Source organism: Clinocottus analis, unplaced genomic scaffold, assembly GCF_023055335.1.
Source record: "Clinocottus analis isolate CAN_PGR_092001 unplaced genomic scaffold, fCliAna1.0.p SCAF_7, whole genome shotgun sequence".
Classification (NCBI taxonomy): domain Eukaryota; kingdom Metazoa; phylum Chordata; class Actinopteri; order Perciformes; family Cottidae; genus Clinocottus; species Clinocottus analis.
The window spans coordinates 496095-510076 of NW_027176229.1; the positions used below are offsets into that span (position 1 = coordinate 496095).

The 13982-nt window shown below is 42.9% G+C and overlaps 1 protein-coding gene across 2 annotated transcripts in view; it reads left to right on the top strand.

The window, feature by feature from the left end:
• The window catches only part of adamts3 (ADAM metallopeptidase with thrombospondin type 1 motif, 3), a 150945-nt gene that overhangs the window by 95866 nt on the left and 41097 nt on the right, over positions 1-13982 (top strand). For both annotated transcript variants that reach the window (XM_068605151.1, XM_068605150.1), the window contains 4 exons: positions 1101-1206; positions 7847-7990; positions 8983-9115; positions 13201-13314. In XM_068605151.1, coding sequence (XP_068461252.1) covers positions 1101-1206; positions 7847-7990; positions 8983-9115; positions 13201-13314 — 497 coding nt within the window. The remainder of the gene's footprint in view (positions 1-1100; positions 1207-7846; positions 7991-8982; positions 9116-13200; positions 13315-13982) is intronic.

The following is a 13982-nucleotide window of genomic DNA, read 5'->3' on the forward strand; positions in this document are numbered from 1 at the left end:
CTTCACAAAAATACAAGTTTCAGAGAGTAGTTGATGAAAACCGATGCACTCGTTCTTTGACTGAAAAGTGCACCCTCTCGTAATGGCACTATGGGGGAAACGCTTTCAAAAGAGGTCCGAGGTAGCGGCGCACAGCCTGGGCCTCTCTGCGCTTTGTTCAAAACAAAAAGTTGAGGTTTTTGTTTCATTTTCCGGAAAGAATAAAAACTCTTGTTGGTTTCCATTTTCTGGCCAGTTTGTTTCAACATGAATCCTCTTCATCTGTAACGAAGAGACGAGTTCAAAACTTTGAATTCCATAGTGTCCGTTAATTCAAGAAGTTAAATCAGATGTTTATCGCAATCAATTCATATATGTTGAATATATTTTGAAAGCGGTTTTCAGTTGTTAATCAGCTCCAGGTTCAGCTTTGTTGGTTGAATCCATCCCCACAACTAAGTGTGATATTTCTGTGTTATTTAAACGTGTCACCCTCCAGACAAACAGCTTGATAATCACCAACGTACATTCATGGTCAGGGTTAGAGTTTTGTAAATGTGATTTTGAGTGCTTTGATGACTGCAATATGAATCGGTTTGCTTCTTAAGTATTTGAACTTTAGGAGAAATCTCCGACCCTCTAGACACACAACCATCTGCACGGCGAGACGCCACTTTCTCCTTTACTTTATTATCACTTCCAACCCATGTGCGAAATGTAGGAAACAAAAAAAGCGCAGATATTTCATCCAGCATACAACAAAGACATGAATGAATCTTTGTCTTCTCGACAGTGTACGCTCCTGCTAACGAAGGTGTGATGAACGCTTTCTTAATCAAGTTTTATAAAACTTTGTTGAGGTCTCGGGAAAGATCGTTGTCTTGGTCCTCTTTGATATGAAATCAAAACCATTGTCTTTACCTTCACTCTTCTTTTTAATAGCCTCAAACTAATGACGTGGGAAACGCTGGTCTTTTGTGGTTGAGTTGAACGAGAGGCGTCTTCATGAGGAATCCTCTGTCGTCGTCAACATTTGACCAGTTTTCCTGTTTAAAAGAAGACTTTTCTTATTTGAAATGTTCTTTCCGGTAACCTGCATCCTCTCTCCTGCTGTCCTTCAGGTTATGCTCCGGTCACAGGGATGTGCCACCCGGTCCGGAGCTGCACCCTCAACCACGAAGACGGCTTCTCCTCGGCCTTCGTCGTGGCTCACGAGACCGGACACGTGTAGGTCATTTACTCTACGTCCGTCCTTAGAGTGTGTCGGCGCTCCGAGCATACACCCGCTCCTCTTTTCCAAGGTTAACGTCGCGTTGTGACGTCGGTGAAAACATCGCCCTTCTGCTGTAAAAGCCACCGTTGCGCACGTGAACTGGCGTTTGTCTTCCTCAGGCCTTCTGTCCACTCGTGCTCTCGATGCTTACTGACGTGGTGGACCTTTCAGCAGATTGGCCTTCAGCGTCTGACGCCAAACATGTTTCTTCTTATTTAAATTCTGAGCATTGTTTGTTTGTCATCGCATGTTCACATCCCCCGTTCCCCTTTCTCTTTTGCCCACTCGGGAATACGTCTCACAGAGTCCACGCTTCCAATTGCACACACACTCACACACTCACACACACACACACTCACTCACACACTCAATTTCAATCCAAGAGACACCAAACAATCCAAATCACAGCTTGCAGAATCCTTGAAGCCTGCCAGCCTCCGAATCCAGCAAGACATGCAGTTAAAATTTCCCTTGGTCAACAACAAAAAACTGATTACTAAGATAATTAATGCTGCTATTTGCATATAGTAGACTCAGTGAAACATCAAATGTGCTTGTGCATTGAATCTGCAACAAAAGCAACATCATTTTTTTGCCTGAAATGGATTTACCCTAAATACTGGCAGCCGACAGCTGCTACTGCAAAACCAGTCATTGTTACTCTCTGTGGTAATAGGATGAGCGCTTCTGCAAAGACATTTTCTCTTCCTTTTAATAATAAAACAACTATTTACAATACATTTTAAAAAAACACTTAAGTTTAAGTAAAAGAGATGATTTCGGTGGGACTTTCAGAGATCAGGGCTCGTAATGTGCTCTTTGCTTTCCACGCCTCAACATAAGAAACGTTGCAGCGACCACAAGCACAAGCTGCTATCTGTCGCTCTTTTCCCTTTGAGCTGATTTGAAAGGTGAGCAGGACGGTGGTGTCGGCAAAGAAAAGCCGTCCTTCAGCAGGACTGTTCTCTCTCTCTCTCTCTCTCTCTCTCTCTCTCTCTCTCTCTCTCTCCGTCCTGCTGAGATGTCCCGGAGCGAGACACCAAATCCTCCATCTTCACGGGTGTTGCTCTGCTTCTGACCCTGGGACTCTACCTGCAGGCATCTGTAGACTTTTCTTTGGAGAACAAACAGTGTGGAAACTAGGGGCAGTACTGTGCACACACACACACACACACACACACGCAGATGGTGTGAGGGTAAGGTCTGAGACCATCCTTCAAATTCAATTTCAAAATCAAATCTCTTAAAGCGGAAAGAGAAAAAAAGTCCTGAGCCGGCAGATAAACACGGGGAAGCTTAACTCATGTCACACGAGCAATATGTGTAATGCAAGAGATTTATTTTTAAATATTGAAGTGCACTGACTGTCTTACAATGTCCTGATTTTATATATATATATAACTTACTTCCGCCCTGGCGCTTCAGTATTATTACCGGACTATTTGCCGACTTGAGCCCGACGTGAAAGCACGTATTGTCCTGTAGTTTCTGTCCTGAACGAGCACCGCGCCAGCGAGTCGCCTCTCAAAGCTTCACAGGCGCTCTAACGGCAGCTCACGCTGCAGGCTCAGCAGACCTGGATTGAACATCAATCACGCAAAGCCGCCGCTGATACCTGTCAGCTGTCCTTCACATCTCCACCTCATTCAACCAGACGTCAGTGCACTTGTTCAACACAACACAGACTGGACTTTTTCTCACTGAGGAAGAAAAACTGACCTGAAAACATGAAAAGCACTTATTGCTTTTGTATAAAGTGAATCATTGCTGGTCTTTAACATCTTTAAGGTAAGAAACAGACTGAACATGGACCAAAGAAGGAGTGGTTTGTCCCTCACAGGAACCCTTACTACTGAACATGGACCAAAGAAGGAGTGGTTTGTCCCTCACAGGGACCCTTACTACTGAACATGGACCAAAGAAGGAGTGGCTTGTCCCTCACAGGGACCCTTACTACTGAACATGGACCAAAGAAGGAGTGGCTTGTCCCTCACAGGGACCCTTACTACTGAACATGGACCAAAGAAGGAGTGGTTTGTCCCTCACAGGGACCCTTAACACTGAACATGTCTTGAACAAGTGCACTGAACATCTTGTGATGTGAGGAAAGTTCTCCTCTTTGAGAGAAGAGTAAAGATCCAGAAGTGATGCTGCTTTAAAGTGCTCTGCCGCAGCACATCGGCTTTTACACTTTGCAGAAGCCGACGCCGTGGCCGATGCGTGCCGTAATCAAAGCTCAGGACTGTCCAACGAAATATTCGTGTGTGACCTTTTTTTTGGTTCCGACTTGTTTTTGGCCCGGCAGTGTATGTCATAAGTGTATCAGCGGACCACACTTTACTGTCTGTGGGACTTTAAAGGAGGTTCATTTTTCTGTAAATAGGATTACAGTAAACAATATTATCCGCTTCAATCCACACATAGCTGTGCCGATAATTAAAACTGATACTAATGCCAAGATCTGATCAAAGCAAGTATTTGAATAAAATTACATAATTCATTTCTTAATTATTTTCATTCTTTATTTTTAGCTTTCGGTCTAAAGGACTTTCATCTGGACCGAAAGCTAAAAACAAAGTGTCCTCTGCATACAGTTTAGTGTTTAGGGTATTTCTTGCACCGTTACTTCCAGCATCTTAATATGAAGCGGTGGCGGCATTTAATGATATGAATTCAAAGTGTATTTATGCAAATAACCGGTATAGCTGACAATAACAAAGTAAAAGAATAACTTCTTGTACTTCAAGATCAAGATCTATGTGGCAAAGGAAGAGAAAACACGTGTACAGTACATCTTGATACTGTCTGAGACTGATTACTATGCTACTGCAATGAACGAAGTGTCCCAGGAGGCTCAGCAGCCTCCTCACACGATCTTATTGGCTGTCAAAGGATCCGGGGAGAGACGGTAAGGGGTGACATTGAAGAGACGCGCCGAGAAAGAAAAACAAAGAGGAAAGACAGGAAGATGATGTTCCTGACCCGAAGACACGCGCTTAGCTGACAGCCAGACCGAGTCCCTGAGCACAGCAGAGCCTCGTGTTGTAAAAAACTAAAATAAAGGAAGAAAAAGAGACAATCTGTCACCACAAAATGTGACTGACAACCTGAGTGATTTTTTACGAAAGGAATATTATAAACCCCACGAGCTGAAACAGAGTCTTATTGTTCCCTCACAACTCCTGAGGGTGTGTTATGTTTACGAAAAAAACCCAAAACAAAGAGAAACTGTGTTCAAATGCTTTAACAAGCTCCTTAGTAGTCAGTTTTGTGGCGTCAGTAGGTTTTAAATCCAGTGATCTAATAAACCTCTAAAACCTCCTCTGTACAATATTTGTTGGGTTTTCTGGATTTAAAATGTATTAATTTCTCTCTCTCTCTCTCTCTCTCTCTCTCTCTCTCTCTCTCTCTCTCTCTCTCTCTCTCTTCTGTGAGTTGTTGCGTGCACTGAGAGACGCGAGCACAGGTCTGTTTGTGTCCCATGTGAAAGCCAAAGTCCCCGTTGACTTAACATTATATTTAACTTGCGTACTTCAGCGACGCCACTTCCGTAGTTCTTGCGACCGCGATCATGATCTTTTTTTCTGAACCTAACAGGCTGATCGCTTGTGTTGTTGAACACAAATAACAAAATGACTCTGCAATTTAAATCTGCCTCGCACATCGATTTAGAAAAGCACAAATATACTCAAGCAAGCTTCTCCTGGTTCCTTTTACCTACTTCCTGTTGCCTTCACTTGAGGGTGCATGCAGTGTGCAGGATTAAGTTGCATCCAGCTGTGAGGTTGCAGAAAACTCCTCACGCCTCCTTTTCCGAGCTCTTCCGTGAACTACGGTGGCCTTCAGGTGACACAAAGACTCTCTGTGGGGCCAGTGTTTGGTCCAATCCCCATGTATGTACTGTAGATAATATATACATCATTGTATTTTTGTGAGCTTACAATAAGCCCTTCATAGAGTATATCTAAACATGCAATGATTCTTAGTTTCAGGTGATTGTACACTGATGGAAACAGCCTTTTGTATTTGAATCCCCCTGAATCCTACTCACTGGTCCTTCCAGCACGATAAAGTATCAGTGTTGTTAAAACATTGTCTGCTCCTATTTTAACATAAACTAACACTTTTACGTTATTTTTACAAACTAAACCATCATGTTTAATCTCACGCTATTGTTTTGCGTTTAAGACAGTTAAATCATTTTGTTTAATGTCAAACTCATTTCAGTATACAAAGCAATATTGTGTCTGAACTCGAAGCAGCACATTTAGTTTTTGCTGTGAAGCGCATTCAGCCGCCGACAGTCGACACACCAAACCCAGCATGCTTTTGTTTATTTAAATTTGTTTTGCACATTTCAAACGAGACATTTTCACATGCTGATACCAGACGAGCAGAAGTGCTTCAATGTCTCATGCGTTTCTAAAAATGGCTCGATGGGAATGTGCGTTGGTGACACTGGAACGAGCGGTATCGACGTGCTCGCATGCAGATGTGAGGAATTATTGATGCAAACTGTTTGCTCTGGAAACACGACCTCTCATTCAGAGCTGGGATGGTACAGGATGTCCTTTAGCGGGGCAGCTGGCTTATAGCAAAAAGCAATATCACAATTATTAATATCATTTTTTCCTTTGGAAATGTGTAGAAAGAACATTTTCTGATTTTACATGATAATCCATATTACATCACAAGAACTCATGCCTCTTGTGAGAAAATAATGTTTTTTTGCACAGCCCTGTCATGTACAGCAGTGCACAATGAAATTGCTTCTATGCAAATTTTTTTTTTTTTTTTTTAGCTTTCTCTCACTGTTTGTCCAAAAAGTCGTGTTTCACGTTAAGAAAAAGCTGTGTACCTCTATCAAAACTCAGTACTATTGTTTTTCTCACAAGACACACAACATTATAGTCACCTGTATGACGGGGGGAGGCAGCTATTGGAAGGAACGCAACGCAAAGACCAATGATGCATAATGATAGCTCCAGCCCGAGGGAGCCGCACAGAGGAAACGCACCAAACAAAGAGACGAGCCGCCCATCCGTCCTCTTCACAAAGCCGTTCTGAGCAGCTATTCAAGACAGACGGCTTCACGTTGTGAGGCATTAACATCATTATTGACTCTGAGTTCACGTCACAGACGAGCTCGACTGGGTCCAATTGTTTTTCAAAGCATAATATGTTTATTCTTTTAAACCCGAAGCCAACAAGTGTAGATATAAGTACACCAAAAAACAATCGGTTTGCAGCATAGTTTCTTCAGAATCACTCTTCTGTGGGGTTTTATCTTTAAAATAAATCTATGTGAGGCACTTTTTCCATCAAAGCAGAGTGGAACATCAAGAAAAACACATCGGAAATCTTGGTTCATCCCAAAGTTGGCCAGTATTGATCTCCGTTATTTATTCTGTTTCATGACAACATTTTTTGAAGAACGAAAGTTTTCTCTTGACCTTTTGAAAAAGTCTTTTAACGGAACAATCCCAACTCTAAGTCCACTGACTTCTTCAAAACACCACGTTAAAGGGATGTTTAGTGTGATTGTATTGTCTTTATCTGGCTGGACCCGCCTTGTTGAGATTGGCACCTGTTTGACTCCGGCTGCAGACACGTGAACACTGTCCACTCTCGAATGAAGGCTCAAAATGTCCACAGGAAGACTGAATAAAACAAAAGAGAAGAATGTGATTCAGACAAAGCGTATGAAATGCTCATTTCCACATGGAGCTTGTGGGACAGGATGTGAAGGGTTCAAACAAACCACAGGAGTTTCTTTCGTGACAAGTGACTCGTTAGTTTAGTGAAGTTGAAGTCAACTGGGAAGTTCGGTTGCCTAAACCCTCAACGCCCTGTAAAAAAGCAGCGTACATTAACACACTGCTGTGCACGTTAGATGAATTGGTGGAAAGATAGAATGGATAAAGTCTTGCAGAGGTTTTTTTGTTGTGAGAAGGCTGATTGAGCCGTGTTTGTATTGAATGGGAAGACACATCGTAAACATCTCAGAGCTTATAAGGCTTTGCAGCATCGAATTGTTCCAAAGAAGTTTTTTTCTCAAATAGATATCTGAATGTCATTTGTGGTTTATCAAGTGTATTGAATTTTGCACAAGGTCTGAAATATTCAACATTTCTGTTTTTGAAAATAACTCAATATTTGCACAAACCATGTTTTTCTGTTACTTTCACTTCAAACCTTTTTGTCTGTTCTGGTTGTGGTTCAGTTACTGTAAAAGTGTCTGTTCCAAGTCTGGCTGCAAAGCAGAGAGCAGCAGTGAGAGGTGGTTATCACTTGGTTCCAGTTGGACGAGTGGATGTGTGGGACATGCAGTCGAACCCCTCTCATTTCCTGCTACTGGTCCTATCTGGTTGCAGTAGGACCTCCAGCAGCGTGGTGATGGTAAGCACTGCTCCTGGGTGGAGGAGGAGCTGCTGGGTACTGCCGATACGTATACACAATAGCCAGTTTCCACGTCTTGCCACCGAAACATGGTGCAACAGAAGGTGATTGACTCAAAACCTCTTGGGCACTGAGGTATCTTGATATCCAGCAGTTTTTCTGTGTAAACAGCTGCTCCTCTCTCCGTTGCAACAGGTTGGGAATGGAGCACGATGGTCAAGGCAACCGCTGCGGGGACGAAACGGCAATGGGAAGCGTGATGGCTCCTCTGGTGCAGGCCGCCTTCCACCGATACCACTGGTCCATGTGCAGCGGACAAGAGCTGAAGAGATACATCCAGTGAGTTCATGTTTGAAGGTTACCAACACTTGTAGAAGTGGAACTGTTTGGACGCTTCATCCAAAAGAAGAGGAGCGCTGTTCCTTCGTTGATCACATCTGACGTCGTAGCAACCGAAATAAATGAGGCTTAAAGGGATTAGGGCATTCGTCATCTGGATCTGCTTAAAAATACAACCAACATAATGAATCATGCAAAGTGGCGGCCGTGATTATTTTTGAGAGGTTACCTAAATACCTCGTGGATGTGTAAGAACGTTTGAAAAGTTTTGCAACTTTTCATCTTGACCGTTAATTTATCGTGTTGCTTGTTGCCATTTGTTAGAAATGCTATTTATTGTGCAGTTTCAAATGGCAGTTTATATCTAATATACCATATTAGTATTTTTATCCATTATGGCATCTGAAAAATATGATTGCGGTTTAAAAAGCAGGCTCACTAAAAATAAATAAAATGAGTGTGATCTACTCTTGAGACAATAGATTTTGAGACGAGCAACGGACAAATTACAAACGTGAACACGTCTGTCGTTGGGTACAGTTCAGCATTTTAAATATGTTCCTTTAATTAAAACAGCAGCACATCCAAACAGGCCCTGGAGGCATTTCTCCCACAGCTGCACTTGGAATCAATTTTGGACGTGGAAAGATCAGTAGTGCGCCGACACCAAACGACTAACAGTGAATCGAGAGAGACGACAACCTGCAATCAATAATCGCACTGCAGTGCTTTTGGCATTTGCCGGCTATTTGAAGTGGCTGCATTGCAGAGAAAACTCAATATGTGGTGGGAAAAGTGCTCCTGCCGTATGCAACTCAATTTATTTCGTATAGCCCATAATCACAAATTACGAAATTGCCTCGGAAATTTAATATGAAACATCTGGGCAATCGGAGTTGAAATACACAGACTGGATAAAATTTTAAAAAATTAAAAATTCAAAGGAGGACGCAAACTAGAGAGGCTTGTGTAACTCTTTCATTCCCTCGCAGCACGTACGACTGCCTCCTGGACGACCCCTTCAAACACGACTGGCCACAGCTCCCCGAACTTCCTGGCATCAACTACTCGATGGATGAGCAGTGTCGATTCGACTTCGGAGTGGGCTACAAGATTTGCACCTCAGTGAGTACATCTTCCATTTGGTCAACACGAGCTACTGCGTGTGATCCGTCAAGAGATCTAATGGAAAACGCTACTCAAGATGCGCCGACAGTAGATAAGAAGCTTTTTAATTTACAGACTTTATAAAAATGTGTGCGTTACGTCTTCGTGCGTTACGTCAAACGCACATCTGCTCACTTTAGCTTTAGCGGGGCCTCTCCTGCGGCGCTGCTCGCCTTCTGCAGATGGCTCTGGGTGATCACAACGTTTGGTCTCGTGGGGTCGCATCCCTTTGATATGTACGCTCGCTTCTATCTGATGTCACATTTCTGGTAATGATGTTAATTAGAGCCTCGATCTACCAGATGTAAAACAAAAATATCCATCCTCGTTCATATAAAAACTGTTTATTTTGCATTGGTGGCAAGTTTTCAAGCCTTTTCTTTTGTCAAAAATATTTTTCCCAATGAGGATTATTAGTTCAGCGCTGAACAGTTGAACATTTAAATAGGTGGCAGAAAGGAAGGCTTTATCTTAGCTGCAAAAGTAAGTAAGTCGCAGCGCCGTGATACACAGACATGGAATTTGACTCCAGCTCTCTTCGCACATGTTATATACAATAAACAAGATGCATATATATATTTTTAAATTCATTAAAGACAGAGTAGTGCAAGAAGAGTCTGGTTAACTGTTCATTAGAGTGACGGCCAGGGAGAAGAAGCTGTGGTTTTGGCGTCCAGTGCTCTGTAGCGCCTACCAGAGGGGAGGAGGTGAACAGCTTGCGTCCAGGGTGTGAGGGGTCTTCCTGACTCTGGAGGTGTACAAGTCCAGCATGGAGGGCAGGCTGGAACCAATAGTTCTCTCCTCAGACCTGACGATCCGCTGTCGTCGGTCTCTGTCTCGTTTGGTGACCGGAAGGTAGCTGAGGAACAACATCAGGACATTCAGAGAACATCATGCACCTTGCAACAAAGAAGTCTTCCTGTCAAGAAAAGCTCAAAACCTGCAGGTGCGTGAGTCATCCTGCGCTTTCTCGGCGAGTGTGTCCACTGTGAGGTAGAGCCCACGGCTCTGCCTGCATTCTGACTTAAGATCTCCACTCCGTGACTAAGCTCTTCATTTTAAATCAAGGTCAAAATTTCTCAGAAGCCCTTCTGAATTCGGACTGACAGGCTCTCAGATAGCCGGCCTCCCCAGAGGGACGACGGCCGCATCGTTTGATTCCAACACATTTAAGCAGGAGGAGGACAGCCGGCTCCATCGGAGGTTTAGAAAAGTTCAGCTTGAATCTTTCTGTTAACTTTTTGCCGCAGTTTCCACTTTGCAAAAAAAAATAAAAATGTTCTACTCACTGAAACTGCTCAGAGCAGCCACTGCGTAGGAAACATACACCATATATATAGATATATGTATAAAAGCATCGGTCGTATTCACCGTGCCCCATTGGTTTGTAGACTGCCGCTTTAAAGCCCGGGTTTGGTGTCGAGGCCGCCGCCATCTTGTTTTCTTCCCCAAAAACGGCACGAAAGGGATCTAGTGAACTCATGCTGAAACAGAGCTTTTTAGACGGGAGATTTTATTGCTTATGAACTGAAGACACGCTGAAAAAGGAAAGAACAACAGTGGTTGATGTGAAGTGTCGTTGCTCTGCACAGGTGACGCTCTGAGCTTTGACTCAGACTGTACCTGTAGCCTTAGAAAGATACCACTTGGTGGATATTCACAGATATTTAAAGAAACTTGGTAACTGTTAAAAAGCTGCGTGGCCATCCACCGTCCGTTTATTGATATTTGTTCAAACAGATTACATAAAAGCCAAACTGTACAATCCGAGATACATGACGCCTGTAACTTGATAGCTTTCCTCAGAGGCAGTCCAGCGCCAGAAACCCTAAAAGTACTCTATTCCAGAGCTGATCATTTACTATGTAGGTTACCCGAGTGGAAACGCTGGCAGTCACACAGCTTCATTTGGAGTTTGAGTGCTGGCAAAGCGTACCAGCGGGGAGAGGCGCCGAGTCCATTTCAATTCAGAGACTAAAGTGTTAGCTCTCCTGCCGCAGTGCTCTGCACTGACACCACTTTTTTTTAACACAAACCTGGTAATGGCACTCTCTTTGTACTATTTCATGGACTATAAATGATCCTGCCTGTTGAATCCCTGCAGTGCATCAGGTAGTTTCTGCTGCGATGATAATAATTGTCTCCCTGATGCGAGGCTTTATAAAAGTAGAGCTGCATGTCATCGGATGTTATTTTGGGTAGCTGCCTGGCTGCCGGCTGAAAGTCAGTGAACAGTACAACCATCAATTTAGAAATAGTGATGACACGGCGAAAAGCCAACAGAACCTGATAAAGGAAAAAAAGGGGTTTGTGTGTTGCTAGAGTTTCTCATCGGGCGACATCATGGACGGTCGCTTGGGCAGCAGTGGCAGCTCGATCCGATTTAAAATCCAAATATTCAAATGCAGGTGCAGCCCTGCAGGCAAAACAAATAACTGCTGCGGATTTTTAAAAAATGTCCATCTCGGGGTGATTATGAAACAGATGTGCATCGCCAGTGTTTTCTATGCAAAGAAAAGCTCAACATGGATAAAAGATTCTGTTGTGTGGATTGAATGCAAAGGTGGGAATCATCTTTTTCTACTTTACAAGGCATTTCAAACTTTTTCTTTGCCAAAGTAGTGACATAATCTTCTTTATGTTCACCAGTGGAATGAAGCATCGCAGGCTGAGAAAAACAGTACAATTCATGCTGGAAATAATGACATTAATACATTTGGATTGTTTTAGGTTTCTTAGATGAGATTATCTCTGAAGTGAAGATTTTCCAAATGTGGTTTTTGTATGTTTTCTTTTTGAAGAAGTCTTTTCTGGAGCCCAAGATAAAAATGAAATTACCTAAAAGCTTATTCAATTAGCACCATTTCATTTTCTATGGATAGTCTCTCTCTCTCTCTCTCTCTTTCTCTCTCTCTCTCTCTCTCTCTCTCTCTCTCTCTCTCTCTCTCTCTCTCTCTCTCTCTCTCTCCCCCTCTGGAATATAATCGTAGCCTTGTGGGGAGTGTGTGAACAATAATTGGCCTCCGCGGTTAGCTCCAGGTGACCCAGCTGCAGGTTCCCACAGAGAGTGCTCCTGAAAAACAAAACAAAAGTCAGAGCAGTCATTGTTTCGTGTCTGAGCCCAGTGGATTCCCAACTTTTGTTGGTTTTCTTTGTTTAGGCAAAACAAAAAAAACCTTTCAATCCAGCTAATTGTCTTGTGTGCCTCTACAAACTAGGACAAGGACACGAGTGCCACTGACGGCCGCTCGCAGCGTTCAGGTGTTTCAGTACTTTGCGTCGAGTCGCATTGATGGACAGAGGAAGCGGTCCTTAATCAAGGACCTCCATCGGGGTGATTTGAACACTTATTAGCACTTAATTTTTACGATTGACGATGATCTGAAGTCCCACCGGTCACCATTTACCGTGTTTACCAACAAATATGATCCTTCTGAAAATGTTCACCGATATACTTTTCCAGCAGTTTGTATCAAAGCTTCTGGAGAAGTCTCCCCTCTGTGTTAAGTGTGGCAGAGTAAAAAAACACAAGTTTAATGGCTTCCTGGCGGTGCGATGGAAACGGGTCAGAGGAGTTATTTTAGGGCTTGTGTGGAGCACAAAGCCTCTCGGTATGAAGCGATGCTCTGAGCAGATGAAAAGACTTTTTTTGTTGTCTCAATCAGTCTGATCTGCTCAAATTTGTGTATAGAAAAAAATAAAAAAAGCAGGGTGTTATCTGTCTATCAGATAGATACACCGTATCTGTGGAATACTTAAATACCTCTTTTTATTCATGACTTCATCGCATCATTTCATTTTTTATCAAACCCATTCCAAGCCATAATTGCATCTGTGCATCGTCTTATTGTAGGATTTTTGAAATGTCACAGGTCAAATTTGTCTTTGAAATGAATGATAAAACGTATATATGAAAAGTAAATGCCCATATCTGCCTTCCAGCGGGTCAGGGTTATGAATCAGAATGGGGGCAGGGAAGCGAAACGTTGTTCTCATTCGTAGCGTCTGTGAACACGAACATGACTTTCTGTTCTGTGTTTCAGTTCCGTACCTTTGACCCGTGCAAACAGCTGTGGTGCAGCCACCCGGACAACCCGTACTTCTGCAAAACCAAGAAGGGGCCTCCTCTGGATGGGACGGAGTGTGCTCCTGGAAAAGTAAGCTCACTTTGTTTTACGAGAGGGCCCAAAAGTATCTGCACAGCACGCAAAGAAGCACCTGGACACGGTGATACGGTAAAAACGCGACTCGTTATATTTACGGCTGTAAGTCAGCAGCAACATTACGTAGAAATGATTTGCTGCTACTTACAAGGCCTGCGCGGATGGTTACAAGCCCATACATGGTCTTCCTCAACAGTGGCGGTGTTCTCCAAAACACCAGGGGGCGCTCAAAGTAAACATTAAGTGAAGAACGCCAAAGACAAGACATTAAACTCCTCAGAGTCAAGGGAGGATTTACAATTAACTGTAATTTAATTGGATTAAATTAATAATTCATTGTATTTGTTATGGTATGTTATATTTATCGACTGTATCGCCTCAAATAATATCCCGTAAAGACGCGTCCAACACGTGCAACAACGAATGTAAATATAACTGAGCGAAGGTCTAAAAGTTAAATATCATGGTAGTATTTTAAAATGAATTTTCCATCTTTTTAATAATAGTAGAAATGTGGTCGTTAATGACTTCATTTACCATTTTTGCTTTTAACAGTATTTCTGGTAGTCGTTTCTGAAAATAAGAAAAATTCAGAGGCGCACCACCAACTGCGCCGCAACTCCGATGTCTGCAGCCTTTTGCACTTACCGCAGAAAATATGA